Source organism: Crocodylus siamensis, chromosome 8, assembly GCF_052110815.1.
Source record: "Crocodylus siamensis isolate JL-2025a chromosome 8, ASM5211081v1, whole genome shotgun sequence".
Classification (NCBI taxonomy): domain Eukaryota; kingdom Metazoa; phylum Chordata; order Crocodylia; family Crocodylidae; genus Crocodylus; species Crocodylus siamensis.
In genome coordinates this window covers 1,160,531-1,188,164 of record NC_143402.1, presented here as the reverse complement: position 1 = coordinate 1,188,164, position 27,634 = coordinate 1,160,531, and the positions used below count along the sequence as shown (strand labels likewise).

General features: G+C 55.3%; 1 protein-coding gene across 7 annotated transcripts in view; it reads left to right on the top strand.

The window, feature by feature from the left end:
• IL13RA2 (interleukin 13 receptor subunit alpha 2) overlaps positions 1–27,634 on the top strand; it is a 51,142-nt gene that overhangs the window by 16,840 nt on the left and 6,668 nt on the right. For 2 of the 7 annotated variants that reach the window (XM_090061513.1, XM_090061514.1), the window contains exons 2-8: positions 17,838–17,966; positions 18,800–18,951; positions 21,282–21,435; positions 22,202–22,322; positions 23,474–23,658; positions 25,099–25,256; positions 26,159–26,303. In XM_090061513.1, coding sequence (XP_089917639.1) covers positions 17,888–17,966; positions 18,800–18,951; positions 21,282–21,435; positions 22,202–22,322; positions 23,474–23,658; positions 25,099–25,256; positions 26,159–26,303 — 994 coding nt within the window. In that variant the 5' untranslated portion in view covers positions 17,838–17,887. Of the gene's footprint in view, positions 1–11,476; positions 12,398–12,704; positions 12,828–17,825; positions 17,967–18,799; positions 18,952–21,281; positions 21,436–22,201; positions 22,323–23,473; positions 23,659–25,098; positions 25,257–26,158; positions 26,304–27,634 lie in introns of those variants that run through there. The other 5 variants (XM_090061516.1, XM_090061517.1, XM_090061515.1 and 2 more) reach the window with 5 other exon arrangements.

Sequence of the window (27,634 nt, the reverse complement as noted above, 5' to 3'; positions counted from 1 at the left end):
ATGCTTGGAAAGGTCCCTTTCCACTGGAAATAACGGGGGAGGGAAAGGTCTCCTCCAATTCAAGTGGGATTCAACAGCTGTTTGGGGTCTGGATTCAGACCTGGGTCTGCAGCTGAGCCTGGCGATTGGTGCTGGGGGTCATATGGCGCTGATCTGGATCCAATTACAAGAAATCTGGCTAGCAACAACCTTTATCAAAGCATTTCAGCTTCTCATCTAAATGTCCCCCTTTTTACTTTTTAAGAAGGCAAAAGAAGTCCCCTGAGCATCCTTTTTTTTCACCCCTCCCAAAATCGCATTGGTTTACAGTACGAGGGTTTTATTTGGGGAACTAAAAAGCTATTAATTCTGGGGAGCAGAGCGGCGGTGCCGCCACACCTCTCCCTGGGGGTGTCCAGAGCATCGGTGAGGTTTGCAGCTAGCAAGGACCAGCTGCTGCTTCCTCTGCTCGAGTCTTGGACGCTGCAAGTCGGGCTGAGGGGTGAAAAAAACCCTGTTTTGTTATCTTTGCCTTAGTCTTTGCACCGGGACTGACCCACATGTACTGAAGGCATTCCTGGGAACAAGCTGAAACGGCCAGTGCTCCCAAGCATGAACAAAGCAAAGCTTCCAACTTCAATGGGTTTCCTCTTCATTGGCGTCAAGTTACTCATTTCTCTGGACTTCCTAGGACTGCAGTTCTTCTGAGTTCTGCAGAAAGAAGCTGTTTGGCAAAGAAATATTATTTAATTTGTTTGTTGTGGGCATGAGAGTGACACACAACATACGGTCCATAAAAATCTATGGCTTAGGCCAAGATTGCATTGAACATTGCCTTGCCTCCTAGTTAATCGTGTTGTGAGGTCAACGTGCCCTGTGGATGTATTTTCTGGGGAAACTGGGAGCTGGCCTCCCGGAAAGAGAGTGCACGTGTGTGCGTTTGCTTTGCCACGTGTTGGAAGCTTTCTCTGAACTGAGTTGTGATGGGGGGATGGGAACATTTCCCAAGAAAAAGGCAGTCACATGCAATGATGGTGAGGCTAGAAGTGACATTATTTTACTCTGACAACACGAGAGCGTGAGAGAGAGCTCCAAGGACAGTTACCTACCGAGTTATAACATTACTTTCTTACTCCAAGGCACGGCTTTAAGGGCTGTAACTCAATAAATGGATAGAAAAAAATCACAGAGGGTGGGAGCCTGCTTTGCAGTCTCCGTGATCCAACGTGCCGATGCTGCTCAGCGATAGCGTCCCTGCTTCGTCTGACGGACCCGCTGCATGTTTGAAGGAAAGCTGCATCGAAACCAGCTCTGGAGTTGCACTTTTTCAAGCACTGACTTTGTAGTGGGTTGGCTCTTTTGGAGCGTCATTTTTATGGTATGATCAATACTTTGCACATGTGGCCGGTCTAAAGTTACTGCAACCTTCACCAGTCAAGTGCATCATATATGTAACGTGTTGCAGGGGCCTGAGGCCCTGCGCGGCCTCTCTAGGGTGGTTTCAAAGAGGTGGTGCCCTGGGTGTTAGCTGAAAGGACATATTTGAGGTTACCCCGGGCAGTAAGTTGGTTTGTCGGCATCCAGGTTTCTGTTAGAAGGAAACGGGCTCCGTGGCGAGACGTTCTCCGTGCAAGGCCACCCAGCGACAGCTATTTAACATGCAAAAAAATAAGTCATTCATGCTTTCAAAAGCCAGATGAATACTTCCCTGCATGACTTCACAATGACCTGGTCCACATGCTGGATACCAAGATAGAGCAGTAATGAGACAAGTTGTCAACAGCTAATAAATTGTTAGAGGAAAAAGCTCACTTTCCCAAAGGTCACTGGCCCAGTTGGAGTCTTTCATTGCTGCCTGTAGCCTCTCTCTTAGTGCCATTCTGCTCATCCCAAGCATCATTAGCAAGGCGGTACACCTGCAATTATATCTCAGGCGAGTTATTTTTCACAAGTTCGAGATACAAAAGCAAAAACTCTGAAAGCTGCCCTTGATCTGGAGCCAGTGAACCTTGATGGCAGGCAAAGAATGGGCTTAATCAGAGCTAAAGGGACACTGGGCCCGATTCCAGGCTTCTCCAAATGCCACTGCCTTCTGCGGGAGCTGCAGGTGCTTTCACCTCTCCAGCAATGGGCTCCTGGATTTTGTGGCTTGCTGGTTCCCCGTGTGCAATGCTCCCTGGCTGCACCGTTGGGGGCGTGCATGGATGAGGAGGGCACACGAGACCAATGCTAATGATCTCCCATCATCACCCCGTGACCCGGCTCGACAAAGCCCTGTCTGGGATGATGCAGTTGGGGCCGGTCCTGCTCGGAGCAGGGGGTTGGACTAGATTTCATAGACATTAGGGCTGGAAGGGACCTCGGGAGATCATCGAGTCCAGCCCCCCGCCCAAAGGGCAGGAAGTCAGCTGGGGTCATAGGATCCCAGCAGGATAAGCATCCAATTTGCTCTTGAAGGTGCTCAGTGTAGGTGCTTGAACCACCTCCGCTGGCAGGCGGCTCCAGACCTTGGGGGCTCGGACAGTAAAGAAATTCTTCCTTATGTCCAGCCTGAAATGGTCTTGCAGGAGTTTGTGACCGTTTGACCTCGTCATCCCTTGGGGCGCTCTGGTGAACAAACTAGGTCTGGTGACCTCCTGATGTCCCTCCAGCCCTCATTGTGATTGTGTGATATTGCCCGCATCATTCTTCATCTTATCCTTATATGCACCATAGCCATCTGGTTTGCAAATTTGACTGCGGCTGCCTCTGAAGCTGAGATTTCTACTGACTTGGCCACGGCGATGCCTCCCTCCCTTCCTGGAGCAGACAGGGTTTTATTAAGGGCACTGCAACAGGCACGGGAGACTCGCATTTTCCCTGCAGAGCTGCACGATTGCATCCATGAGTGCTGGTTTTCTCTGCCATTGCATTGCCCAGTCTCTGCCTTGTTGGGTATCCCCTGAATGTCGGCATCATGCTTCCCATCCCTTCCTCGATCAAACGCCTGCCTCATCTGCAGACCCTGCTCCTTCGCTGCTCGCTTGCCCCGGCCAGGTGGTTGATAAGCAAACAGGAGACCGAGTCTGAACCTGGAGCCCTCTGATGGGACATGGAAGTGAGGCGTGATAGCAGTTTCCAAACATGTGGAGGGCTGCCACAACGGAGAGGGAAGGACCTGGCTGCAGAAGACAAAGGATAAGGCAATGGGGTTAAACCACAGGAAATCAGCTTTGGAGCAAAACTCAGGGATGACTTCCAAACAACAGAACAGGCAGCCCGGGGGAGCCACGGCGTACCCTGCACTGGAGGTTTTCAAGGCAGAACTGAGTCAGCATCTGTCTGGGATATTTTAGGGTCAGTGCTTGCCAAATCCCCGTGGAAAGGAGAACATCGGGATGCACAGGGGTGTGCTTGGGCCATGGCCAGGTGCTGAATGAAGCACGCTTCTGCTCATTTCCTTCATCGGGCCTTTCCCTGTGACACCTATAGCCTCTGTCACACGTTACACTTATGGCATGCTCAACCCATTCAGCACATCTGAAGTTGTGACCTGGCTACACATTATAGCAATTAACGATGTCCCAAAATGAGGAATAAGCACAAATGCGCAAAAAATGTGTAATAGCTTCTTGGCTGGTTCCTGTCACGCTGCCAATTGAACGTGTGTCCAGGGCCCCGGTGGCAGGGAGCCCCTCAGCGGGTCTGCGATCCCGAGCTGGGGGTCCTGTAGATCAGCGGTGCCCTGGCTGGGTCAGTCCATGGGCCGGGCCTGCGGTGCTGGCCTCGCCAGCCGAATCCAGCTGCAGGGCACTTGTAACCTTAGAGCAGGGGATGGATGGCAGTGCTGATGCCCACTGCTCCCCGCTGCCACATTTCCATCCCCGTGGGGAGCTCTGCAGACCAGAACAGGGCTGTGGGCTGCCTCCCTCCTCTAGATCGACCCTCGCACGTATGAAGTGTTAACAAAGCTCGTCCCTGAGTTTGAAAACTCTCAGCTGCTGGGGCTCTGGGCAGCAGAGCAGGCACCTGCTCTCTTCCCCGGGGCTGGGTCGGCTGATGGGCGCGCGTCTTGCACCCTGGTTTGGCACCGGGGTGGCGATGGGAACAACTCCTGAGGACTCGGCAGTGAAAACCGATTGTAGATAAGCAAAGCCAGGAGCCAGCATCCCAAAGCAGCTCTGGTGCAGGCCAGGCATGTCTTGGCAGCGGGGTGCAACGGGCCCTCGTCACAACGGACACGGGGAGGCGGCACGGACTTCATCCCCAGGGGCACGGGGTTAGAGGAAACGTCAAAGTGGCTTGCAGACTCCCGGGGTCCAAACCTGGGATCCAAACCCAGAGGTGGAAGAAACAGAGGTGAGCTCAGGTTGCATGTCTCGATTTCCTTTGGTTTGGGCTCCGCTGGGGACCTTCCCTGGTGACTCAGCTGGGAGACACGGCCCACGGATCCAAGTCATCAGGGCTGGGGAGTGCTTGGGTGCAGCAGGAGGACCCGCAGGAGAGGTGTAACAAGTGCATTCATCACCAGCACAGGTTGCTTAATTGCACAGGGCACCATGGCATCAGCAGGGCAGAGCAAGGGCCCTGGTCCCCCGGCTGGCACCAGGACTTCCAGCTCCTGGGTCTGCTTTAGGGTCCGTCTACAGCAGGCACTGCCTGGCCTGGAAAGCCAAGGACCCCGGCGTCCCTCCCAGTGACCTAGCAGGGACCATGAGAAGTTTGCCAAACCAACTCCCTTCCCACAAAGACCCTTCGTTTTCCACGGGTTAAAATTTTCCGACACACAAAACCTCCCTGCAAAGCTCGTGGGGAAGTGGCTCCCTGCATCTCCACTCCCTGAGCATCCTCTTCCCCAGGGCGTCATGCCCTGCTCCTGGAGCCTGTTCCCCGAGATGCACCTGCCTCTGGGCTGCTGTTTTGTAGCACTGATCTGACTTTCTTTTAGTTGCTGGGGGACAGGTTCACCCCGTGAAAGACCTGGCTTGAAGGAAAGCTGCAAGAGTGGGGTAAGCCCTCACTTTGCCAGCGGCACTCAATCTCCGTAACTTGGAGGTGTCTGCTGCGGGCCCACGATGCAGCAGGCAAGGAAGGGGGAGAGAAGGCGTCTGTCTTGTTGCAGTGCGGGAGTTTGGGGGGGCGGGGGGGTTGCTCAGGCTTTCTAAAATGTTTTGTCTTTGTTCATTCACCCAGTGCTGGCACTGCAATCTTCATTTGACAGGTGTGATCGTTTTTCCATCGAGATGCTTTTATTCCTAAAATCAGCCGTGAGTTTCTCTCCATCTCTGCATGCCCACGTTTGAACCTCAGGGAGGAAAAAAAAAACCCAGTGATTGCTGTTGCTAGAAACTTTGACAGGCTTTTGTCTGCATCACATCCATCAGAAGGCGGTTTCTGGCTGTTCTCAAAGGCCTCGGGTTCATTGCTAACGCAGGGATGCGCTCTCTAGTTGGAGAGGGAGCCCCGAACAAGTGCTTGAATGGCAGAGCCTGGCTGGGTTGATAAGGGGAAAGCAGGGTAGATTTGCACCTTATAGACTAACCAAGGGAGTGGGGAGAGAGACAGAGATATAGTGCATGCATGCGCTTTCTTTGTCTCTGTCTCTCTAAGGGGGGGGGGGTGTATCATACACATACACACACGCCTTAATAATAATAATATGTATTATTCATATAAGATATATGTATAAAATAGCACAAGGTTTCATGAGCTGAGGCTTGCTTCATCCGAAGCTAATGAAGAAATCAACATATCATCAGCATTTGTTTGCCAAGATAAATTTGCACTTTATAGACTAACCGAAGTAGGTAGGTATAGAGCACGTGTCTGCTCTCCTCTCTGTCTCTCTCTGAGGGGGGGGTGTATATATTATATATATACATGCACACACATGCATCTTAATCATTCATTTTATTTATATATATAAAAAGCTCACTTCATCCAATGCTGCTGAACAAATCAACACTTGTTTGCCAGTAGTAACAGAGCCTGTTATGACTTGTGTGTTATGATTTGTGCGTGTGTACACACACGTGAGGAATTACTCTTTAAAGGGATGTTATCCAGTTGCTCACGCCCACAGCTTGCAATGGAAAGTCTTGTGCATCCTGTATTTAGGGGCATGGGGGGCAGCAACGGGAGGGCCAGGGCTCACCGTCCTTCAGTGAAGTGTCTCTCGACTGTTGCCAAACCACCATTATAGCATCCCTGAGAGCAAGAGCTGGCTCCGGGTAGCTGGCCTCTCGCATGGCTATCACCGACGCGAGCGGCTTGAGGCTCGTCCTGCGCGGCGGCACCGTCCCTGCCCCGCACAGCTCACCGGCTCCCACGGGGGCACGGCAGTGGGTGGAAGCAAGGCAGGATCGTTGCCCCCGTGTCTTGGAGGACGTCCAAAACAGGACCAGGCAAGTCCAGGCCCGACGGCTCCCTCCACGGGTATTCCACGCAGCAGCAAGGCAGCGCCCCCGCACCGAGCATCCGAGAGCCGGGAGCTGTAGGGCGAGGGACCGGTCAGCCTGGACAGGCCCTGTGTAGATACTGGACCCCTTAGTGCTGTTCACGCCGTGAGGCACCGACCTGGGTGCAGCTGTGGTCTGCACCGGTCTAGACGACTTGCCCAGGGTCACATAGGAAGCCTGTGGCAGGGCTGGAAGCTGAGCCCAGGTCTCCCGGGCTCCACGCACCCTGCATTGCAGTTGGCATGGCTGGCACTAGACGCCCGCACCCAGACGGTTGCCCAGCCACCAGCACGGTCACACCGGAGAGCGGCAGTGGACAGCACCCAGGGGTGCGGGGATGGCTGCCCCCGGTGCCGTGCTGGTTTATTTGCTGTTTCTGGAAGGAGGTGGGGGGTGACTTCATGTTTTGCACGGGACCGACACTTTGCTGCGGTCCCATGGGATGGGACGTCCTGCTTCCGGAGCAAGCGGAGCGGGCCGCGCACGTCGCTGTAACACTTCAGGAGGGCAGCAGCTGCCCTGCAGCAGGGAAGGCGGCCCGCGTCCAGCCCGCCCTCCCAGGGGAAAGGCCCCGTGCCACGAAGACTTTGGGGCACGAAAGTCTTCCTGTGCAAGGGGAGATTGGGCGGGTGCACACGCCTGGCAGGGCGGGACGGGAAATCGCCCCGAGGGCGAGCGCTGGGAAGCGTGGGCCTCTCGTGGCCCAAGCGGGGGGCTTGCTTTCCCCTGTAGCAGGGACCCTCTCGAGCCCATTTTGACAACATTTCATCGAAGCAGGGCGCTGGTTCGGGCGCTAGGCCTGCGTCGTGTCTTATGTCGAGTTTAGATGCCGCACGTGTCTGGGCTGGTTTGGGCAGGGCCGATCCTGCCTCGGGCATGCAACCTCTGCCCGCCCCGCGTCTCCAGGACTCGGTGCTCATCCCCGTTTCTGAGAGGCCCCGAGGCCGAGGAGCCTGCAATGGTGCCGGTCTCTGCCTGCCGCCCACGGAGAGGTCGCACCCAGCAGACACCAGCAACACAGCATCGGTCTGGATCCCATTAAGCTTTTGGGCAAGGATACAAGGCCGATCCCATTTCGTCCACATCCAAGTGCTTGTGCCTAATCGAATGCACTTGGTGGGACAACACCAGACGCCTGACAGACAGCTCTGGAGGAGCTGAATCATCCCCTCTTCAAGTGGAAATAGAAGCTGTGTTTAGGGGAAATAAACTCCGGGAGCTTCCCTTCGGTGCCTCCGCGCAGCAGAGAGGACGCCGGCTGTACGTGCCGCGGAGAGCGCGCCGCGCTCGCGTTCTCCCGCGGTACCCAAGGACTCCTGCCGTTTGCAAGGCTTCGCTGAGGCCCGGGAGGTTAAAACACAGACCTCAGGGGTTGATTACAGCAGTTGCTCATCAGCACAGCCGTGCAACTGCCTCCTGGCTTGCGCATCTCTGCTGGGGGTGCATTTCCACAACAAGCGGCTGAGTCCTCGCTCTGGCCCATAAGTGACTGTTTAATGTGAGTCACAGAGCTGTGTACATCATGGATTTCCCATTCGTTGGCAGAGACAAAATTTGGTGGGGGGAGGGCATTTTTGGGTTGGATGACATGTTTTATTTGACCTTGGACAAACTGTTTCACATGTCACTTGAGCCTTTCTGGAAGGGTTCTTGTTCCTCATAAAATCAAGTGGGAAGACAGCAAAAGCTGTGATTTGGATTTGGGAAACATCGGCTTGAAACTGGCCGACTTCCAACATTTTTGCGCGCAGTTCAGCAAAACTGAGATAATTCACGAACAGCATCTCCCTGGGAACGTGCATTTTTCACCAGAGCCAGATGATATGGCTGATAACGCTATCAGGGGATCATGGCGCTTCTCCAGCATGCCCGTAGCACCGGTGATGCCCGGAGCAAAACCAAAGTGGTTTCATTACCTCCTTTGTATTGCAGCACATTCAGTTCCTCGGAGAAAGGCCACTTCTGCATTACAAATGCCTCAAAAAAGACCCCCAGGCTGTTCACCTCGGAGAAGTATGGGTCAGGCCCAGTGGCTGCAGCAGCTTCGGGTCCAGTAAAATGCCCGGTGAAGGTCTGGCTCTTCCCCTTCTGGGAAATGATGGCTGTGGTAAAGGAGCTGGTGCATGGACGAGTCTGTGGTGGGAGCCGTCGGGCGGATGGGGGCATCTCCCAGATCGGCGCGCAGCATCTGCACTTGCAAGGCAGAGGGCAAGGGGCCGATACCCCGTGGTCGGGGAGAGGAAACGTGGTGCAGGGGAGTCGTGAGTGCAGCAAGGCCCCAGCCAGATCCCCGGAGCGGCGGTGCAGTGGCCGCGGTGCTGAGGGACGTGCAATGGCAGGAGTATGCGACCAAGGCGGGGGGGAAGAGCAGCGCACCCCAGCTAACGCCGGCCCAGCGCGAGGAGGTCTGCCCCGCATGTCCCTAATACAGGGCAGTTGCAATGAGGGTTAAAACCTCCTTCTCTGTTCCTGGTGCAAGTCCAGGGCTTGCCCCCAAAGCCAGATTCTCATGGAGGTGAACCGGACCCACGGGGGCAGCCCCACGGCCAGGCCACGGCTGTCGTGACAGTGCGGCCTCCACAGCCGGCGGAGGGCCATGACCACGGCCAGATTCTCCACTGGTGGCTTCAGTGGAGCTTTCCCCTTTTATCCCAGCACCAGATCTGGCCCCGCGTGCCTCCATGCAGAGCGGGACTGAGGGCCACGTGTCACAGGCTCCTTGGCTGGGATGTGAGCAAAGCCGTGCAGTCATTTCACCCGCTTGCACCCAGCAAATGAAGCCGAACTTCGGCAACGGGCCCCTTTTCGGCCAGTGGGATGTGGCTGCAGCTCAGCTTCACCTGGGAGCGGCCAGATGTGATGCAGATGTGAGTCGGGTTGGCTGATGCACGCTCTCGGGTGGTAAGGGCCCCGTGCCTGGCAGCGCCCCGCGCTCGGCAGAGGACCGAGCTTAGCGGGCAGATCCCAGCACCACGGGAGGTTGCTTTTTTTTTTTAGAAGAGCTAACTGGATTTGGCACCCTCCGAGAGCGCCCAGGTGGTTTGTTTGCTCAGCACACATTGCTTCAATCCAGGTTTCCAGGAACTGGCTGTACGTTAGCACTCCACTCATCAGCCTGGCTCGCGCTCCATCGGCAAGTATTTCTCACTTCTTTTGTGCGGTAATCTGATTTGACAGCTGGGCACGCAATGCCCCCCACACACCTTGCCTGTGTAATACTTCAGCCTTGCCTAATCTTATATCGGGAGCTACGTGGTGCTTACCAGCAGTGAGAGACAACGGATGAGCTTTACCCCGCGGCACAGCCTGGACGTGGGGTACGGAGCACGGCGCCGTGGCCGTCGCAGCGTAGAATATGTTGTGTGCTTGTCCCCTTCGTGGGTGGGCAGAAATGAAGTCCGAGTAACCCGGCTCAGTGTGACACGAGCCTCCTGGGGTCCTCTGGGCACCCCCGGGCCCTCAGTAAGACAAAACACAAGAGCTTCCCGCAGGCCCGGGCAGGACATTGCCAACTCCCAGCAAAGATGTCGGGGTCCAGGGCTGCATTTCACCAGCCCCATTAGGGCCCGCGCGTTTTCTTATTCCAGACTTACCGCTGAAGGTTCAGCGTCTCCGAAAGCACCCCCAAACCGGCTCAGCCCTGCCCAGTGTTATCGTCAGCATGCTTTTGTGAGCAAAAACACTGTTGGTGTTCGCTGTCCCGGCCAGCTTGCAGCCCAGGGCCTTTTCTGGTCCGAATCAGTCCAGCCTGGGGAGGAGGCGATGCCGTCCAACCCAGCATCCCCGGCATCCTCCTTAGCAAGTCACCGCTGTTGGCTGAGGAGGGCCGGCTCTCTCGTGCTGTTCGTCGGCGCGCTGGGCTGAGTCGCGGCAGGAAACTCCCGGTGCGCTAACAGCTTACTGCGCGGGGCCTGCCTCCCGGCAGGAGCCGGCTTCCCGCGCTAGCTGCTGCCCGACCTCCGCCCAGTGCCAGGTTGTTACAGGAGCTGGTAGGAGATGTCCTGCATCTTAGTAGCTAATGTTTTATTAGCCCTGAGGACCTTGAGAGCTGGATTAATAAAGCTCGGCGGGGTTGCTGGATCGTGCTGCTAAGGCTTTGGGTGCAGCTGCCCCGAGGAGGGCTGCGTTCGTACGCCGGGTGTCGGCGCCATTGGAGGATAGCTGCACCGTGCTGCGTTGTGCATCAGAGAAATGGCATCAGAGGCTCCTTGCATGCATGTGGTCCTCAGCTGGAGGACAGGGACTTGGGCCCTGGGCCCTGTGTTGCTCAAACGTGTGGGAAGCCTTTGGCGGGGAGCTGAGAACTTGCGGCTCCAGGAAACAAGTGCTTCGAGTGAAACCTTGTTTTCAAAATCATAGTTACGGACACCGAGGAAGTCACATCCAGTCCAACGCCTGGCTCTAAGCAGGACCAGCCCCAACCACAGCATCCCAGCCAAGACTTTGTCTAGCCAGGCTTAAATACCTCCAAGGATGGAGTGTCTGCAACCTCTCTGGGGAGCCTGGTCCAGGCTTCACCGCCCTCCTAGTGAGAAAGTTTTTCCTAATGTCCAACCTCAACTTCCCTTGCTGCCACTTGAGCCCATTGCTCCTTCTGCCATCTGCTCCCACTGAGACCAGCCCAGCTCCATCCTCTTTGCAGCCCCCGGCAGGGAGGTGACGGCTGCTATCAAATCCCTGCTCATGCTTTTCTTCTCCAGACTCAATTAGCCCAGTTCCCTCAGTGGGTGTAAAAGCCCGGAGGTGCGATTTGACCGATGGAGCGGTCCTTCCAGCCCAGCCCCTTGCAGGGTGCCTGCGGCCCGAGCAGCTCGGCCATCCTGGAGTCCAGAGGGGGATTTTTACTGGGCTGCAGCCGAGGATCGGGTCAGAGGCCGACGAAAAGACTGCGTCAGTCGAGAGCTGGGACAGACGGAGCCAGCGGACGAGAGCGGTGAGACCAGGCGGTGGCAGATCAGAAGCAGTATCAGTAACGTAAGAGGGTAATTAATGGCCTAGGTATGCCCCGGGGGCAAGGGTTTGTCAACGACACTTCAGTGCTTCCCAGGGCACCTTTGCGAGCTGCGGCAGTGGTACTTTTGTAGCTCCTGGGCAGGAGGAAGCAGCAAGCAGTGCAGTGGTGGGCTGCAAGATCAGGCTTTTCTTGCAGAGACAATGGGAGTTAGTGCCAGGATGGGCTGAAGCCAGCCCACGTGGAAGGGACATAAGAGGAGAGTGACCGGGATTTTCCCCCTGTCCCCCTCTCCCATGCAGCCTCCAGCACTGAGGGTGGAGGCAGGCCTGATGCAGAGGCCGTGCCCCTCGCCCCCTACGCAACAGCGATGATGCCCCTTTCCTCCCAGACGTCCGGTCCCGTGGTGAATCTGGCTGCACTCTCAGCTTCCTCCGCATCTGGTGGCAAGGAGTTTCACGCTTTCGTTGCACGCTGCAATGCATGCATACAGACGACGCGACCGTGCAGTCGTTACCGTGTGTTTATTCAGTGCTTGTATTAGCAAATACTAAATAGATATTCAGTGATGGGGGTTCCTGCACAGTCGAGGATTCGCACTGACCGTGCTGTGACGTGCTACTGTGCAACCTTGTTCAGTTACTGCACAGTGTGCATCTCATGTAGGTGTGCCCGCTGTGCAAAAATACTTCTTTGTGTTAGTTTTAAACAGACTGCCCACTCATTTCATGCTCAGCCTTGTCTGGTGAGAGATGGGAAATAATCAATCCCTACTGGCATTCACTTTGCCATTTATAAACCCTTCTCCTGCCCCTCCTCAAGTGTCTCTTCTCTAAGCTGAACAAGCCTGGCCTCTTTAGTCCCTCCTCATACGAAGGCCCTTCTGTACCCCTCATTGCTGTGTTGCCCTTCTCTGCACTTTCTCTCTATCCTTTGCAAGGTGCAGAGGCCAAACCCGGGTGCAGGATTCGAGGTGTGGACACCCCAGGGACTTACAAGGGGCCTCACAATCCTGTCAGCTTGATGAAAGGTAGGGACAGAGGGGTGGGGTCAGTGCAGCAGCTTCAGTGCTATCTGCCCAGGTTCAAGAAAGTGAGCGTGGAAAGCCCTTGATAAACATAGTTTATGAGTCCACGCGATGAATCATCAAACCGGTCCCTGCTGACTCCTACAATGAGAGCAGTGACTGACACCACAGCTTACTCCAAACCAAATTTTGGCACGTCCTCCCTTGTTCCTTGAGATTCAGCTACACTTATGGTTGCAAAATCCCTGTGCTATGACTTTGAGTGGTCCCAACGGGAAGTGATTGATTATAAAACATGTGAACTCTGTAGGAAACTTTCCAGTGCTAAAAAAACCCAACACGCCGGTTGATCTGAGCCAGCACACGACTGCCGGCTGAAGGGAGGCAGCACTCCTGCGTGGGGCATGCACTAAGGCACATGACAATCCCCCAGGTAAGATTTTTTGCTCTTTTTTTTGCATTGCCATATACCTTGCTGTTTGCTTTTAGTGCATTTTGCAAACGTGTGTGAGAGAAACCAGCACGGCTCTGTCTGGAAAGTGCCTGCTTGCTCTGTGTGTGGCATGGGAAAGTTGTGCTGAACTTTGTAGCTCTGCTAATGAGCCGGTGTGAATGCCACAGGTGAGCGTAGCCGGTGTGTGTCACACCACAGGGAGCGCCGCTCCCTGCTGCTGCACGGGGATCTGTCCAGGCCAGGTGGGGTTTGCTCAGGTCCTCACAGCTGCTCCTTCAGCTTTGCGTGCCTGCCTCTCGTGCCGCGTGGGCCTGGCGCCGTCCCGCTGTGCTCGAGGAACGGCAGGAGCACCTCTGTGCCGCGAGGCGTGTCCTGTAGGAGCCCCTCAGCCACGCACCTGCCCGGCGAGGTGGCCCGGGGATCGCTGCGCCCACCTCCGAGGTGCCACCCGTCGCGGCTGGGCAGGGAAACCCTCGCACCCGGCGGCAGCTAGACAGCCAGAGACGGTCCGTGAATTTAGCAGCCAGGGCGACAACAGGACAGCTGGGTTTCAGGGCCTTTTCCCTGCATCTCAGGGCTGGTTTGGCTTTCCTAGGTTGCCGAGTCCATCCCTGGTGCTGAATTTCCTCTCACTCATGCGCGGCCGTGAGCCCCGCCGCTTCTTATGTCTGGCACGTCACACGGTAGCGTGTCCTTTCACAAGTCCTTTCCTACAGGGGCTTGTTTCCAGGGACCTGCTGTCCACTCCCCATCGCCTGCCCCTGCACGGCACCATCTCCCTCTGCTCGTCCTAACACTGAGAAATGCAACCTGCTTTCTATTTTAGCTGCCCGATCTCTATGTTGGCAGCTTGTGTTGGTGGGGGGCACTGCCAGTGGGACGCGCTCGGTGCAGGCGGGTGACCCAGGGCCGTGCACCGCAACGGCGTATCTGCCAGGGGCTGCTGAAGTCTTACTGCAGTGGATTTCTCTGCTGCGCTACAGGGAGCGTCCCTGGGGCTGCGCCACCCGCCGAGCTCCTCTTCCCCTCAGATTTGGTTGCTGAATGCTAGTCATAGAAAATGAGGGCTGGAAGGGACCTGCAGAGGTCACATCTAGTCCAACCCCTGCCTGAGGCAGGATCAGGCCTCTCCAAACCAGCCCAATCATCATTTAAACTCTACGTAGGACAGCCATCCACCTTGACATAACACCTGAACCTGCCACAGGTGAAGCAGGGAAACCGCGGCAGCCAACGTCCTGCCTCTATGAAATGTCGATATGCGCTCAAGAGATCCCAGGTAGAGGCTGTGCTCCCATGGCAAAGCAAGGCAACCCACCCGGCGTCTGCACCCATCTGACCATGAGGACAAAATGGCCCCTTCCTGGCCCCAAATCTGGCATCAGTCTGACCCTGAGCAGAAGGGCAAGACCCTCTGGCCAGGACCCTCCAGCTTTAGTCCCAGCAGAAGCATTGGCCCAGCCCAGCCCAAGCCCCCAGCCTGGGCTGTAGCCAGCACCCAATGCCTCTGGGCTGTAAGATCAGGCTTTTCTTGCAGAGACAACGGGAGTTAGTGCCAGGATGGGCTGAAGCCAGCCCACGTGGAAGGGACATAAGAGGAGAGTGACCGGGATTTTCCCCCTGTCCCCCTCTCCCATGCAGCCTCCAGCACTGAGGGTGGAGGCAGGCCTGATGCAGAGGCCGTGCCCCTCGCCCCCTACGCAACAGCGATGATGCCCCTTTCCTCCCAGACGTCCAGTCCCGTGGTGAATCTGGCTGCACTCTCAGCTTCCTCCGCATCTGGTGGCAAGGAGTTTCACGCTTTCGTTGCACGCTGCAATGCATGCATACAGACGACGCGACCGTGCAGTCGTTACCGTGTGTTTATTCAGTGCTTGTATTAGCAAATACTAAATAGATATTCAGTGATGGGGGTTCCTGCACAGTCGAGGATTCGCACTGACCGTGCTGCGACGTGCTACTGTGCAACCTTGTTCAGTTACTGCACAGTGTGCATCTCATGTAGGTGTGCCCACTGTGCAAAAATACTTCTTTGTGTTAGTTTTAAACAGACTGCCCACTCATTTCATGCTCAGTCTTGTCTGGTGAGAGATGGGAAATAGTCAGTCCCTACTGGCATTCACTTTCCCATTTATAAACTCTTCTCTTGCCCCTCCTCAAGTGTCTCTTCTCTAAGCTGACATAAGTAGCAGAAAAGCAGGGGGTGAGTTAGGGTTAGGGTTCTGGAGGGAGATGTCAGGAGCAAAGTGACGGGGCTGGCTGTACAGCACCATAAGCCCTGTATGGCAAGCAGGTGGAAGGCAGGGTAAATATGCTATCCTGCTTTATAGATTAGCTGAATAAAATATGCAGAGCATGTCTACATGTGCACTTTAATGTGCATTAGCATTGGCAATGCATGTGCACCCCCTGAAACTGGCTTCCACCAACTGTGCCAATGGTGCCCGTGGGCAGTCACTGCTCGCCACCCCCTCCCCATCCCCCACTGGCGGTGTCTGCAGGGGTAGCTGACCACTTGTCAGAGTCCCCCCCCGCCATCCTCCTGCCACCGACATCGCTGCGGCTGCCTGCTCAACCCGCCCTCACCCCCGACGTCAGCCTGCGGGGCCAACCTGCTCACCGCTGCCGCCACCGCTGGCAGGCGGTCACCGTGCCCCCCTAGCCTTAAGAGGCACGAGGCATTCATGAGCATTAGCCTATTTTAATGCGCATTAACGCATCACTAAAAATGTGCTTTTTTAGTTAATGTGCATTAAGTTAGGCTAACGCGTCACTTAAAAACCATGGACGTCTACATGTTCATTAATGCTCTTTAGGTAATGAGGTACTAGAAAAATGTGTGTTAACCTGTTTTAATGCGCATTAGTGAAAGAGCATAGGACATTTTTACACGTGTTGTGGGACGCAGTGCTGGGCACTTTAATTAGCAAGCCACGCTAGCTAAAAGTGCCCATGTATTAGTGTCGCTGTGAGTCCCTGTGCTGAAAAAAGTGACAGTGAGGCTCTTTGAACTAAAGCACATTGAACGTGTTTTATTTCAAAGCGCTCCGCCACCACTTTAGTGCAGAGACGCTGATACATGATGCAGAGGGCTGCTACAGCTTGTCAATTTTTGTGCTCCAATAGACTCAACTGAGTCTACTCCAATGCACTGGATTTCCAGCGTGCTGGAGCAGGCTCCATGTACATGTATAGGAGCCCATAGTTTTTTTGTGGTGCTTTAATGTGCATTAAAATAGAATAATGCACATTAAAGTACACATGTAGACATGCCTGGTGCTCTTTAGTTAATGCACATGGAGACAGGTTAATGCGCATCTCACAGTGAGGGTGTTAGATTTCATGAGTATTAACTGAAGTGCAGTAATGCATGTGTAGATGCTCCCACAGAGGGAGTGAGCACAAGCACTTGTGAAGCCACGTTACCCCCATGAGGTGCTGTGGAAGGACATCACGGATCCGGGGCTGAGCGGCGTGGGCAACTGGGGTACAGTAAGTGGGAAACCAGGAAGGAGGGACAGTGCTGGGAGCAGCAAAGCGGCCAAGACCCCAGAGCGGCACAGGAGGCATCACACAAGCTAATCCAGGTACTGGGACAAGACTCTGTATCCCGTTTAGCTCACGCAGGCTCACGTTCATCTTGCGGTCAATGATGACCCCAAGTCTCTTTCTTCCGTAGCGCTAGCCAGCGTAGCACTGCCGAGCCTATAAGGATGCTGCAGGTTTTTGCTCCCAAGATGGAGGACCTTGCCTTTTTCAGTCTGTGCCTTTCTGCAGCTGATGTCAGCCAGATGCTCATTCATGCAGCCCCGGGCGTCTTCTCTTAACTTGACAGACCTGACGGGTGAATTTGGGGAAGAGCTCAATACCCCCCAGAGAAGCCAATTGGCTCTGGCACCTGGGGGTGATTAGTTCATAGTCTGTAGACCAGGACACTGTAGGACGGCAAATCCCGAGTTTGGGAAACATCACTGGAGCCTATACAGGGCTGACAATTTTGTAACATCTTTTATTTTTAGTGTTGAATGTGTGTTTCTAATAAGCCCTGCTTGCTCAGCTCTCAGCACTGGGGAGTAGAGATGCTCCCATTTCACAGGGCTGCTGGGGGCAAGTGGAGTCCTGGAGAGTATGCTGTCATGACTCTCACACTTCGGGAGTCCACCTCCGCTTTCCATCTGCCCAAAGTTTCCAGGAGTCCTTGAGGCAACTCCCATCCTCCCCACGGACTCCTAACAGCTTGTTTTCCAGATCCCGGGGCTTTTTGCACAGATCCCCTGGCCACCCCCATCACGATGCCTCAGGGGACCCTCCTGGTGTCCCTTGGACCCTTTCCCACGTGCTCTGAGCCAGTCAGGACATGATGCATTTGCCCTCTTATACATGTCTTCCTTGGAAATTTGCTTCATCTAACATCAAGGATTTGCTTAAACACAAAAAAAGCCCCAAAAGAAAATGAAGATTTTTTTTTTCTTTGCAGTTCTCAGGCACCAAAACCTGAGATTTTTTTTTTTAATTGAAAGCATACAATTTGGGTGGAGTGGACCAAAGATTCAGCATATGCGGCTGTCAAAAACTAGACAGCATTTAGTTGTCTCCTGGGACCCTGAGCCACCGGGCCTTCATGCCAGAATTGCTAGTTTTGATTCAAAGTCCTTGGCCTGTTTAGTGTTTGTATAAGTGACCCGCGCCCAGGGAGCTGGTGATTGTCCTGATTCAGGGTTTCTCTGGAAGCTCCCCAGTAGACGCTGCTATGACCGCAGACAACAATCACATCCGATTTAGTGCCGCCTTAGTCAGAAACTATTTGGCACGGAGCCAGATCCATTCTCATTGCTAAATTCATTATGAAAACCCTATGGGGAAATGAATAATCTCTGGCTGATAAAAGATTAAATGCTTGCAGAGTGGTTATCTGTGCTTATCACACATCCACCTCTCCTTCAGCTCATTGCTCATCCTGAAAACTTTATAACTCAGCTCGTTTTCTAGCCTACTGCTCCTCCGGCCAAATACGCCGTCCCCGGGACTCTGGTGTGGAAATGGGCGTCTGGTGGGTCGCCGCGGTCTCTGCTCTCCTGGTTTGGTGCTGCAAGGGATCCTCAGCTCACCGGCTCTCAGGTAAACCGGGTGTCGCTTAGGTCACACTTTTGCCTAATCTCTGTGGCAGGTGCATCTTCCTCTGGCCCTGGCAATGGCCAGACCCCTCCGGATGAGCTGACCTGCCTCTTGCCAACTGCGGGGCCGGGGGCTGTGCTTGGAGACCTTTCTCTAATGGGAAGTTTGCAATGAACTTCGAGGGGGGGCAGGCTGCCAGGTTGATGCGCTGCAGAGGCACCGCACAGAGCCACGGTGTTGGAGGCACTCGGGGTCTCTGGTAGGAGCGCTTGCAGCCGTGTCCCGAGCACAGGTGGAGTCCCAGGGAGGAGGCGGGAGATGTACAGACAGACGTGCTGCTTTCAGTGCACATCACCTGGGCACCACGGAGTCCTTTGAACAGCGCCTGGCCTCTCCTACAGCGACCGCAGCTCCTGCTTGGTGCCGCCTTACCGCCCACGGCTGGGGGGGGCCCTGCTCTCACCTAAGTGAGACGCGAGTCTGAGCAAATCGTCCTGTGCTGATACTCAAGCCGGACGACGGGGTGTTTGCGATTAAGCGGGCGCTGCAGGCACACAGGCATGTATATGCCCAGGAAGGAAGATGGCAGTTCTGCATGACTGCTAAACACTTTGAACCGAGCCCAAATAGTTTGTTTTTCACCCCAGAAGCAGTTGCATGCTTATAGTGGTGCGCCGATCCCCCCCCAACCTGCCCCACGCAAGCCAGCTTCGGAGATCACCGCAGCTAGACAGTGACTGGGAACCAGAACTTGGTGTCATTTAAGAAACGTTTGGGCTTTTTTTAGTCTCTTTAAATCAACTGTGTGTTTTTTCTGCCCGTTTTCCCCACTTCAGTTGACCCCCCGCAAGATTTTCAGATAGTGGACCCTGGACTCCTAGGCCATCTCTACATGCAGTGGAAGCCCCCGCTTTCCCTGGAGGCCTTCAATCAATGTACAGTAGTGTACAAGCTAAAATACCACAATGCCGGCAATACAGACTGGAAGGTGAGATAGGGCGCAGCGCAGCGACGTGCCGCGTGTCCCCATTGCTTCCTCTTTATTTCACCCATCGGTTTTTCTCTTTAAGTGAATGATGAGAAGTTGCTAGAATAGCGACAGCAATGTCCTTTGACGGAGCCGAGCGCTGACACAAACAGGTCGATGGGTTAGAAACGTGCTCGGGAGCTGCTGCGGGGTCCGACTCTGCCCAGGGTAACCCCACCACGGCTCTGCAGGGCCCCTTCCCCTCTTTGCAGGGCTTCTTCTGGCCCCTTGGGCTGCATCATGCTCTACTGCTGCTACTCGGTCAGGCCCGGGCCAGGACCCACGCGAGCAGGCAGCACTGAGCAGCAAGGCACAGCAAATCCTTGGGGATTTGTGGCGAGCAAACTCCCATCCTTAAAAACAAAGCTCCGGTGCAATGCACCCTGACGGCTAGAGATCAGCCACGCAGGTGAGACACTGTTCGTGGCTGCATGAAACACCGGCCACGAAATAAAAGACAAGCCACAATGACAGGAGCAGCTGCCGGTGGTGAGCCAAAGAAGCACTTGTGGCTCAGGAGTCGTGGTCTGAATTCATGGTGCTACAGGCCTCATTGCTCTGCCTTTAACTTGGCCTTGCACATAAGTCAGCCTCACTTGTTCAGGTTTAATTACAGGAAGGCCAGCTTTTTCCTGGACTCTCCACTGATGTTCCTGCCAGAGTCAACCCAAAACTGGGCATCGCAGCACAAGCCAAGAACAAGTGTTGAGCACCCAATGATAGGTCAACCCTGCATATGAGTTGCAAGTTATTTTATGGACTCAAAACTCATGGAAGAGGTGATATCTCGTATTAGATCTTTGCAAACAAATTATTTGATTTATTTGCAAGCTTTCGGGCGCACCCACCCTTCATCAGGCATAGGAGAGAGCGGGGATTGTAAAAGTTCTTCTAGGTAGAAATGAAAATGAATGAATCCATATGAATTTTCATTTCTACCTAGGCAAACTTTACAATCTCTGTTCTCTCCTGTCCTTGATGAAGGCTGAGTGCACCCAAAAGCTTGCAAATAAATCGGTTAATTTTTTTGTAACTACCTAGTTAGTCTAATAAAAGATATTGCCTCTTCCCCAGGTTTTGATTCCTTTTGCCTCTAGACCAATATGACTACAACCTGGGTACCTGGCACATGTTATTTTATGGCTCTTTTTAAAGGGCAAAAGGTCCCTTGCTGGGGTCGTTTGACCCCGGTACTCTTTCCTGCCATGGCAGGGGCTCGGACTTGATGATCTGCTCAGGTCCCTTCCGACCCGACCAGCTATGAAACTATGAAAGTTCAACCGTACGGTAAAAGCCAGCTTAAATTTGAATGCAAAAATCTAAACTCTTGGTTCAGAGATGATACCTTTTATTAGACCAATTGAGAAACTGCAACAACAAAAAAAGATATTTTTCTGCAATTAGATTAAATTTGATGCATCTCCTAGCGTTCTAATATTTCTTTTATCCGGGAAAGGTTTTGGTAATGACCTCTTCCTTTTAACTGGGTGCTGTAGCTGGAATCAAGTCCTCTATAAAGCAGACTTGCCTTTCTGGCCTCACGAGAGCAGGGAAGACAGGGTTGTGCGAGTCCTGATCCTGCGATGTCTTTCCAGCGAGCATCCAGACACCAGGTCGGGGCAGGAGGCCAAATGAGAGACGGCAGCATCGACGCCGCCTGGTCTCGCATGACCGTGAGCTACTAGCCCAGGGCTCGCCAGGCCGTCTGCTCACGAGAGCCGCAGAGCAGTGATAAGCAGGCGCGGGATCTCCCCCATCCTCCTTATAAATCCTGCTGCTCTCGCTAGCGAGAAGGAAGAGGGCGTTGGCATGATGCATCTCCCTTGCTGCTGGTCACCATTCCCAGCTCGTTGCCACTTGCATTTTGACATAAACCTCTCCCGCCAGGGCCGTTTGGTCTCGAGCCTGCCTGCCGGCTTCACGGGCTCCCATCCCCACTGCAGCGAAGGACAGAGGCAGGGAGCCTCGCTGACTGTGGGCAACCTGCACCAATAGGACTAGCGAGACCGGTGCTTTTGGGGCATGGTTCTGCAGCACGGTCTGTTCGGGAGGCACTTTGCACTTTGCCCGGCTAACGTCTTGCACGGCCGACTGATGAGATGCAAGCCCAGTTAGGTCAGAGCAGGATCGGTGCTTTCTGACAGCGGGGTGGTCCTCTTCATGCAGAGGGCGGATGTCACGGTTGTCGCAAGCAACGTGTGCACCAAGCAGGGAAGGAAAGGAGCAGCGTGGTGCCAACACAGCCACGTAAAGCCCTGAGATTTATCATCATTTCCTCTGTCTCAACCCAGGTTATCTTTACCAAGAAATTAAAATATGGCGACAGTTTTGACCTCAACCGGCCCGTGGAGGCAAAGGTGCAGACACTGCTGGAAGGGCCCTGTGCCAATGGATCAGAAGTGCAAAGCGAATGGACTCACGCCAGCTTCCAGCTTTCTGCACAAGGTTAGGAGCGGGCAGCATCCCAGCCTGCATACGGTTTGCTTGACAGCACACATCTAACCCGTCAGTGCTGGACCGAAGATCCCAGCACACAGTTGGTGCTGCCCCAGTGACATTGCATCTCCTGAGCTGCGGCGCACACTGCGTGTCCTGTGCAGCTCCTGGGGCAGGGGCAGATGCTGCTTTTGTTGGGGGGGGGACCGCTCTGTCCTGCGACAATTTGCGAGTGTACAGATGTGCACGGTCTCTGTCAAATGCAGCCAAAATGCACGGGTTAAAGAGCGTGTTGTTCTCTGCTCGTGTCGGCCCTGTCTGGGTTAGGAAACTGGTGCTGGCTCTTGCTGCTCGCTGCACAGCAGCGGGAGCCCCGCAGCTCAGCCTCGGCGCTCTTCCTCTACATCCTCTTCCGCCTCCGGGCTTGCTGCAGTGTTGCTCTGCCCCGCTTATGCCCTACGGCTCCCCGCCCGTGCAAGTGTACATTTGCCCCCAAAGTAGCAGTCGTGCTCCTTTAGCCTGCACGGTGGCTTTAGCCAGCGTCCCTGAAACCCTCGGCAAAGCCTCCCGAGCAGACTCAGAAACAGAAGGGCTGGAGATGTGCGACTTCTGGCCTTTTTCAGCGCATGGTCGAAGTCAATCGATCGCCCTCTTAACGCGACATGCAGAGGGGCTGGAGCGGGGTGGGACTGAGGCCTCCCCTGGGCTCACGAGGATGTTTCTTTGAGCGGGGCCTCCCGGGCGCTGCAGGACTCGTCTCCTTCCCGTTTCACAGGCGCGCTGGAGTCGCGGATCCAGGACTTCCACTGCGTCTACTATGACTGGGAGCATCTTCGCTGTACCTGGCAGCCGGGCCGGCAGGCCCCTCCTGGGGCCCGTTACGAGCTGTATTATTGGTACGTACTGTCGCGGCGGGCAAGCACACGAGTTGGGGTGCTGCGTCCCATCTGTGCCCCGGACAGACGTCCATCGCTGTCCAAACCATCCTATACAAGGACGCAGCCCGGAGCGCTCAGCTGCACCTTCCCGTTACTCACGGAGCCCAGATGTGAGTCTCACGGGAGTCGAGGCCTGTCCGACATGTTCGTGCTTGTTCCTCCTCTGCAATCCAGCTCCTCGAAGTCCTTAAAATCTCTCTTGTAAAAGGAGCTGAGCCACGAGGGTGCAGCAATGCCAGCCCTTGGGGGTGGGCTCCATGCACATCAGCTCCTCCTGCCAGTCCCCTTGCCCCACTGAACATCCTGGTCCTGGGAAAAAGGAAAAGGTCAGGCTTTTGGTTCACAACCAAAGTAAATGGGCATGATGCAGAAACGAGCAGCTGACAAGTCAGAGCTTTTAATTTCGTCCTGTAAATTGGACATCGGAGAACGTTCCCAATTCTTTTTAAAGCAGCTACATTATTTTGGCAGATCTGGTAAAAGCACAAGCTCAGTTTCTAAAAACATAATGTTTTAACAGCAGAAAGCCCAAAGGCTATTTGGAAAATGTAACCTAGGCGTGGAAACAAGTCCTCGGCATAGCAGCTTGCGTGCGGAGCATGGGCTTGGGGGCGGCTGGAGGCGCGCGGGGCAAGGTTGTGACGCCGTTGCCTGTTGGCCCGGGGGCCAGCGGGGAGAGGCCGTGCCCAGCTCGGGCAGGCGGTGCCGGGCTGGATGTCGTGCCGGCTGCATTCATGGGCAAGGTGTCACGAGGACTGCAGCGTTTCTAGCAGCTCAGTGAGCCATCTCCCAGCCGCCGCGGCCTGGCACCACCCAAGCAGTCGGCAGGCCCAGACACTGGCAAAGCCAAGGACGGGGACTCACGGACGGACCGTGCGTGTCCAGCCCTGACAGCCCGCAGGAGAGCTGGGCAGCTGCACAGCCCAAGCTGTTTTCCATCATGCTCATTTTGTTGCATAAATAGATGACGTTTGCCATGAAGGACCATGCGTAGCAAATGCCTGCAACCTCAAGGGTCTGGTCTGAAGGCCAGGCGAGTCTAGGCAGCCCTGCAGCGCGCGGGCGCTCGTGTGCGTGCTACCTGACAGCCTCTCCCCCCGTGCACCTAGGTACGCTGGGCTGGGCGACCCAGCGCAGTGCCACGACTACGTCTGGACGCGGGGGAAGGCCACGGGCTGCCAGCTGCCCAACCTGAGGCAGGCGGAGTACCTGGACATCACCGTCTGCGTGAACGGGTCGGCGGAGCCCGCGCGGCTGCAACCCGCCTACTTCGTCCTCAAAATTAAGAACCTAGGTGAGGCGAGCAGCGCGGCCGGCGTCACGGCCTGCGGCGCAGGGATGGAGAGGCTGTAGCGGGAGAGTTTCCAACTCTGCCGACGGCCGCGGACATCCCCTTGGTAAACCACCTGCTCGTTTGCCCCCACGGTCGCAGGGAGGTACAGGCATCCCCATGCGAGAGGCTTTGGCTTGCGCTGTGCCGGGGGTCACACCCTGGCCTCTCAACGATGGAGGAAAGGGCCGCGGGCAGGTATTGCACGTGCTCGATAGCGGGGGCAGCTCTGACCCAGAAGTTCCTAAACCGCCCGGGCTGGCGGCTGGGGTGCGGTAGTAGGAGGGGGTGGACGGTGCTGGACATGCCCCGTTCACCCTCCCCCTGACGCAGACCTAAGGTCTGCCCCAGCCCACGGCAGTTCCCACGTCCGTATGAGAGGACAGCGGTGCCGCGCTGATCCGGTCGGCGGGGCGAGGTCTACCCCCTCGGATCCACGAGGCGATGAACAATAACTGTAACTTTGCCATAACATGCATGAGGGATTAAGGATGTACGGTGCTCTGAGCACAAGACGTACCAGGCCAAGGGAAAATGGCCTGTCTGGAGAAGCAGCTGGTTTGCGTCTCTCCTAAGGGCCGCATTCAGAGGAGGGTGTGGATGTTTTTGTATAATTACCTCTGAGACGTTAACGCTGGCTTAGCGATAGCATGGAGGATGCTACAGGATGCCGTCAGCACGCCTGCTGCCCTCTGCTTGACCATTCCTCGCTGTCCCGAGAGAACGGTGCCGGCACCCCCGGCCGGAGCAGACAAGCGTAGGAATAGGAGCATCACACGTGGGGTAGACCCAAGGGCTGTCTCCGAGCACGGCAAGTTGCAGATGCCTTCAAGGGAGGCAGGACACATGCTAGGGAGTGTGCATTATCCTCCCGCCAGGCCCCTCTAGCCTCATAGTCTGGCTCCGAGAGTGGCAGGAGGGGATTAACAGACCTATCATCCATTAGCAGACTTATCATCCAGGAATTTATCCAGTCCCCTTTTAAACCTGGCCATGCACCTCCTGTGGCAATGAGTTCCACGAGTGAACAACACGTTGCATTTAATAAAGCACTCCTCTTGTTAGCTGTAAGTCCGCCTCTTACCTAATTTCACCTCGCTCCCCGCAAGAGCAGGGCAAGCCGGAGCCAGCGTGCAGGCTCTGCGCCCGTCTCACGTGCTTGCCCCTTCCAGTTCAGCTGCAGGAGTGTTTGAACGGCGGCACCACCTGCAGCAAACTGGATTTCGGAGCAAGGCTCCAGCCCCGGAGTTAAGTTCAACGCTTCTCTCTCTCTGGCCTCCGCTCGGGTCAAGGGCACGGGGCGGGTTTTCATGGGACAAGCAAGCTTCGTAACGAGCTGCCCTGGGGGAACAGGCTGATGAGTTCCCAGGGACCAGACTGATGGCTTATCATTATTCCTTCTAGTAAAACCTCCTCCTCCTGAACGGCTGGTGCTTTCCATGTCTGCTTCCAAGGAAATTCATATGCAGTGGAGCTCTCCCGAAGGAGGAACCCCTCCCGAGTGCCTGGAGTACGAGGTGCAGCTCCAGGGCTCGAGCAGCCACGCGGACACTGCCTGGTTGGTAGGGATCCCACTCATGTCACCCGACAGCAGTTTGCAATTAATAAAAGCGAAGGGAGGGATGATTAAAGCCAATTCCTGGCTTTCCAGCTGGGCTGGGAAGGAGGGTGAACGCTGCAGCTGAACACGTCACCTGGCCCCAGTCCTGCGTTGTTATTTACTCAGCTGGGTGACGGGATGGGATGGTGCATTAGCCGATGCCGGTGCCGTGCGGTGCAGGACAGGGCGGTGGTGTGGGTGCAGCTGGGCATCCTTCCCCCGTGGAGAGAGGTCGATGTCCCACGTGGGTTCCTGCTCCATCCGGGTGGCCGAGAGCAGCTGGGGCTCCAGGCCAAAGTTATGCTTAATATAGACAGACATTATCACAACGGGGCATGTCCACATGTACGTGTTGCCTTCCAAGGAGGTCCGGTGGCACAGAGCGGCATATGAGCATGACAGCAGCAACCGACCCTTCCCATGCAGTCTCTGACACGTCGCTGTGTTCACGGTGCTGCCTGGCTTCAAGCAACATTTTCACCGAAATCCCCAGAGCGTTTGGGCCGATGACACCACAGCACTAATTTCTGCAAAGACCTAGGCAACAACACGTGGGCAGCATGCATTGCCTTCTGCATTGCTCGCGTGCAGACGCATGCCTTAGCAGATGCGGAGTAGTAGTTCATGTTATGACAGACCCCACTAATTAGCAAGAATAAGTGGTGGGTATGATCTTTCACATGGCATGAAGACCTTTGTTTTGTTGTTGTCAGTCGTTTCATGCCTTTCATCAGATGACCAGCCTGGGGTTTATCCCCAATCACTTTAAAATCAGAGACGGAGTTCAGGTTTGCAGAAACACTGGATGGAGCCAGAGCTAAGTGCTGTTACCTGACCTTCCCCTTGTATCCTCTTGCTTTGCAGTCTGTGTCCACCCAGCTAGAGACTAGCTTTATCTTCTCCCAGGCCAATGGGACTCACTTGTCCTGCGTCCGCGTCCGCGGGAGAACAAACATCTTCTGTGCCGACCAGGGCTTCTGGAGCGACTGGACACAGGAGTGCTTTTATGGTGAGAGACGTGGGTCCTGGCAGCAGTCCTTAGTGGTCCTGAGACCTGCAGATCCAGCTCAGAGCTGGTTTTGTGGTGCCGAAGCACGTTGCAAATATGGGCTGCATCACCCTCACCCATCCCCTGCCCCGCTGGGAAGGGGAACTGGCCTGTTATGGCCACAGAGCCTGGCCTGGAGCAGGGGGTTGCGGTGTTGCTGAGCTGGGAGCTCAAACAGCAGAGAACCGAGGAGCGAGGGCTTCCCTGCTCCATGCAAACTTTCTCTTGATCTCCCTGCGGCATGAAACCGTTCGCACGAAAGCTGGATGGAAACCAGCGCTAGAGTCATGACACATGGTCAGGCACTAACTTTGCAGCTGGTTGGCTCTTGTTAAAGCTGGAGAGTTGTTTTTACAGTGTGACAATTTGCACGTGGGGCCGGTCTAAATGTACTGCACGATTTACCAGTTAATTGTGTCATAATGACTTATCACTCACGGGCAGTCTATATCTGCTGCGTGTTGAAGCAGCGCACTGTGTAATGTATGCAACGTGTAGCGGCAGCCTTAGACATTTATGAGGTTGCCCCACAAGGCAAGGGAGCCCGCCGCTGCTCTGGTTTATACCCCGAGGCTGCTGCTGCAGGAGCAGGGTAGCACACTGGGCAGCTGCCGCCTTGGAGGACTCCCTTCCCCTCACCTGGGAGCCTCTGCGCATCCCCTGGCCACCTGCACCCGGCTGCAGGGCGTGCAGCGAGGGGCACTTCAGATCACTGGGCAATGGGTCATACTTGTAACGGGGTTATTGCCTTTCTCCCAGACTGGGAAAGGCAGAGTCTGTGCAGGCAGCCAAGGACCTCAGGGCAGGTTGAGCAAGTGAAGCCTCTGAGGAAATAAAAGCTGTGAGGCAGCACCGGTGGAAAACCCCCAGCCCCGGGGCAGTGGCTGGATGAGTGGAGGTATGTAGCAGCCTCGTTGCTGCACCAGGAACTCTCCCATCTGACTCTCCTGCCCGCGGCGCACTGCAGAGCTAACTCCCTTCCTTTGAACTCATCTATCATCTGGTGGGTGGAGGCGGATGCTGCCGGCCATGTCCTGCAGTACACAATAGGACCGTGCCCTCCAGGGCACCTATGATTGCAAAGGTAGATGGGAAAAGTGAATCAGCCATCCTTCTGCTCACTGCCTCCCTTCCCTGTGGCCATCTGCAGCATCAAGGGGAGCTGCCTCGCTCAGTAATGCTGCGTGCAAGCAGCACCCTCCTCCAGTGAACCAAGGCAGGCACAAAGGACTGTGGGGTGAGCAGGGGCAGGCGCGTTGCCCAGTGACCCCAGATGGCACTAAGGGCTTCAG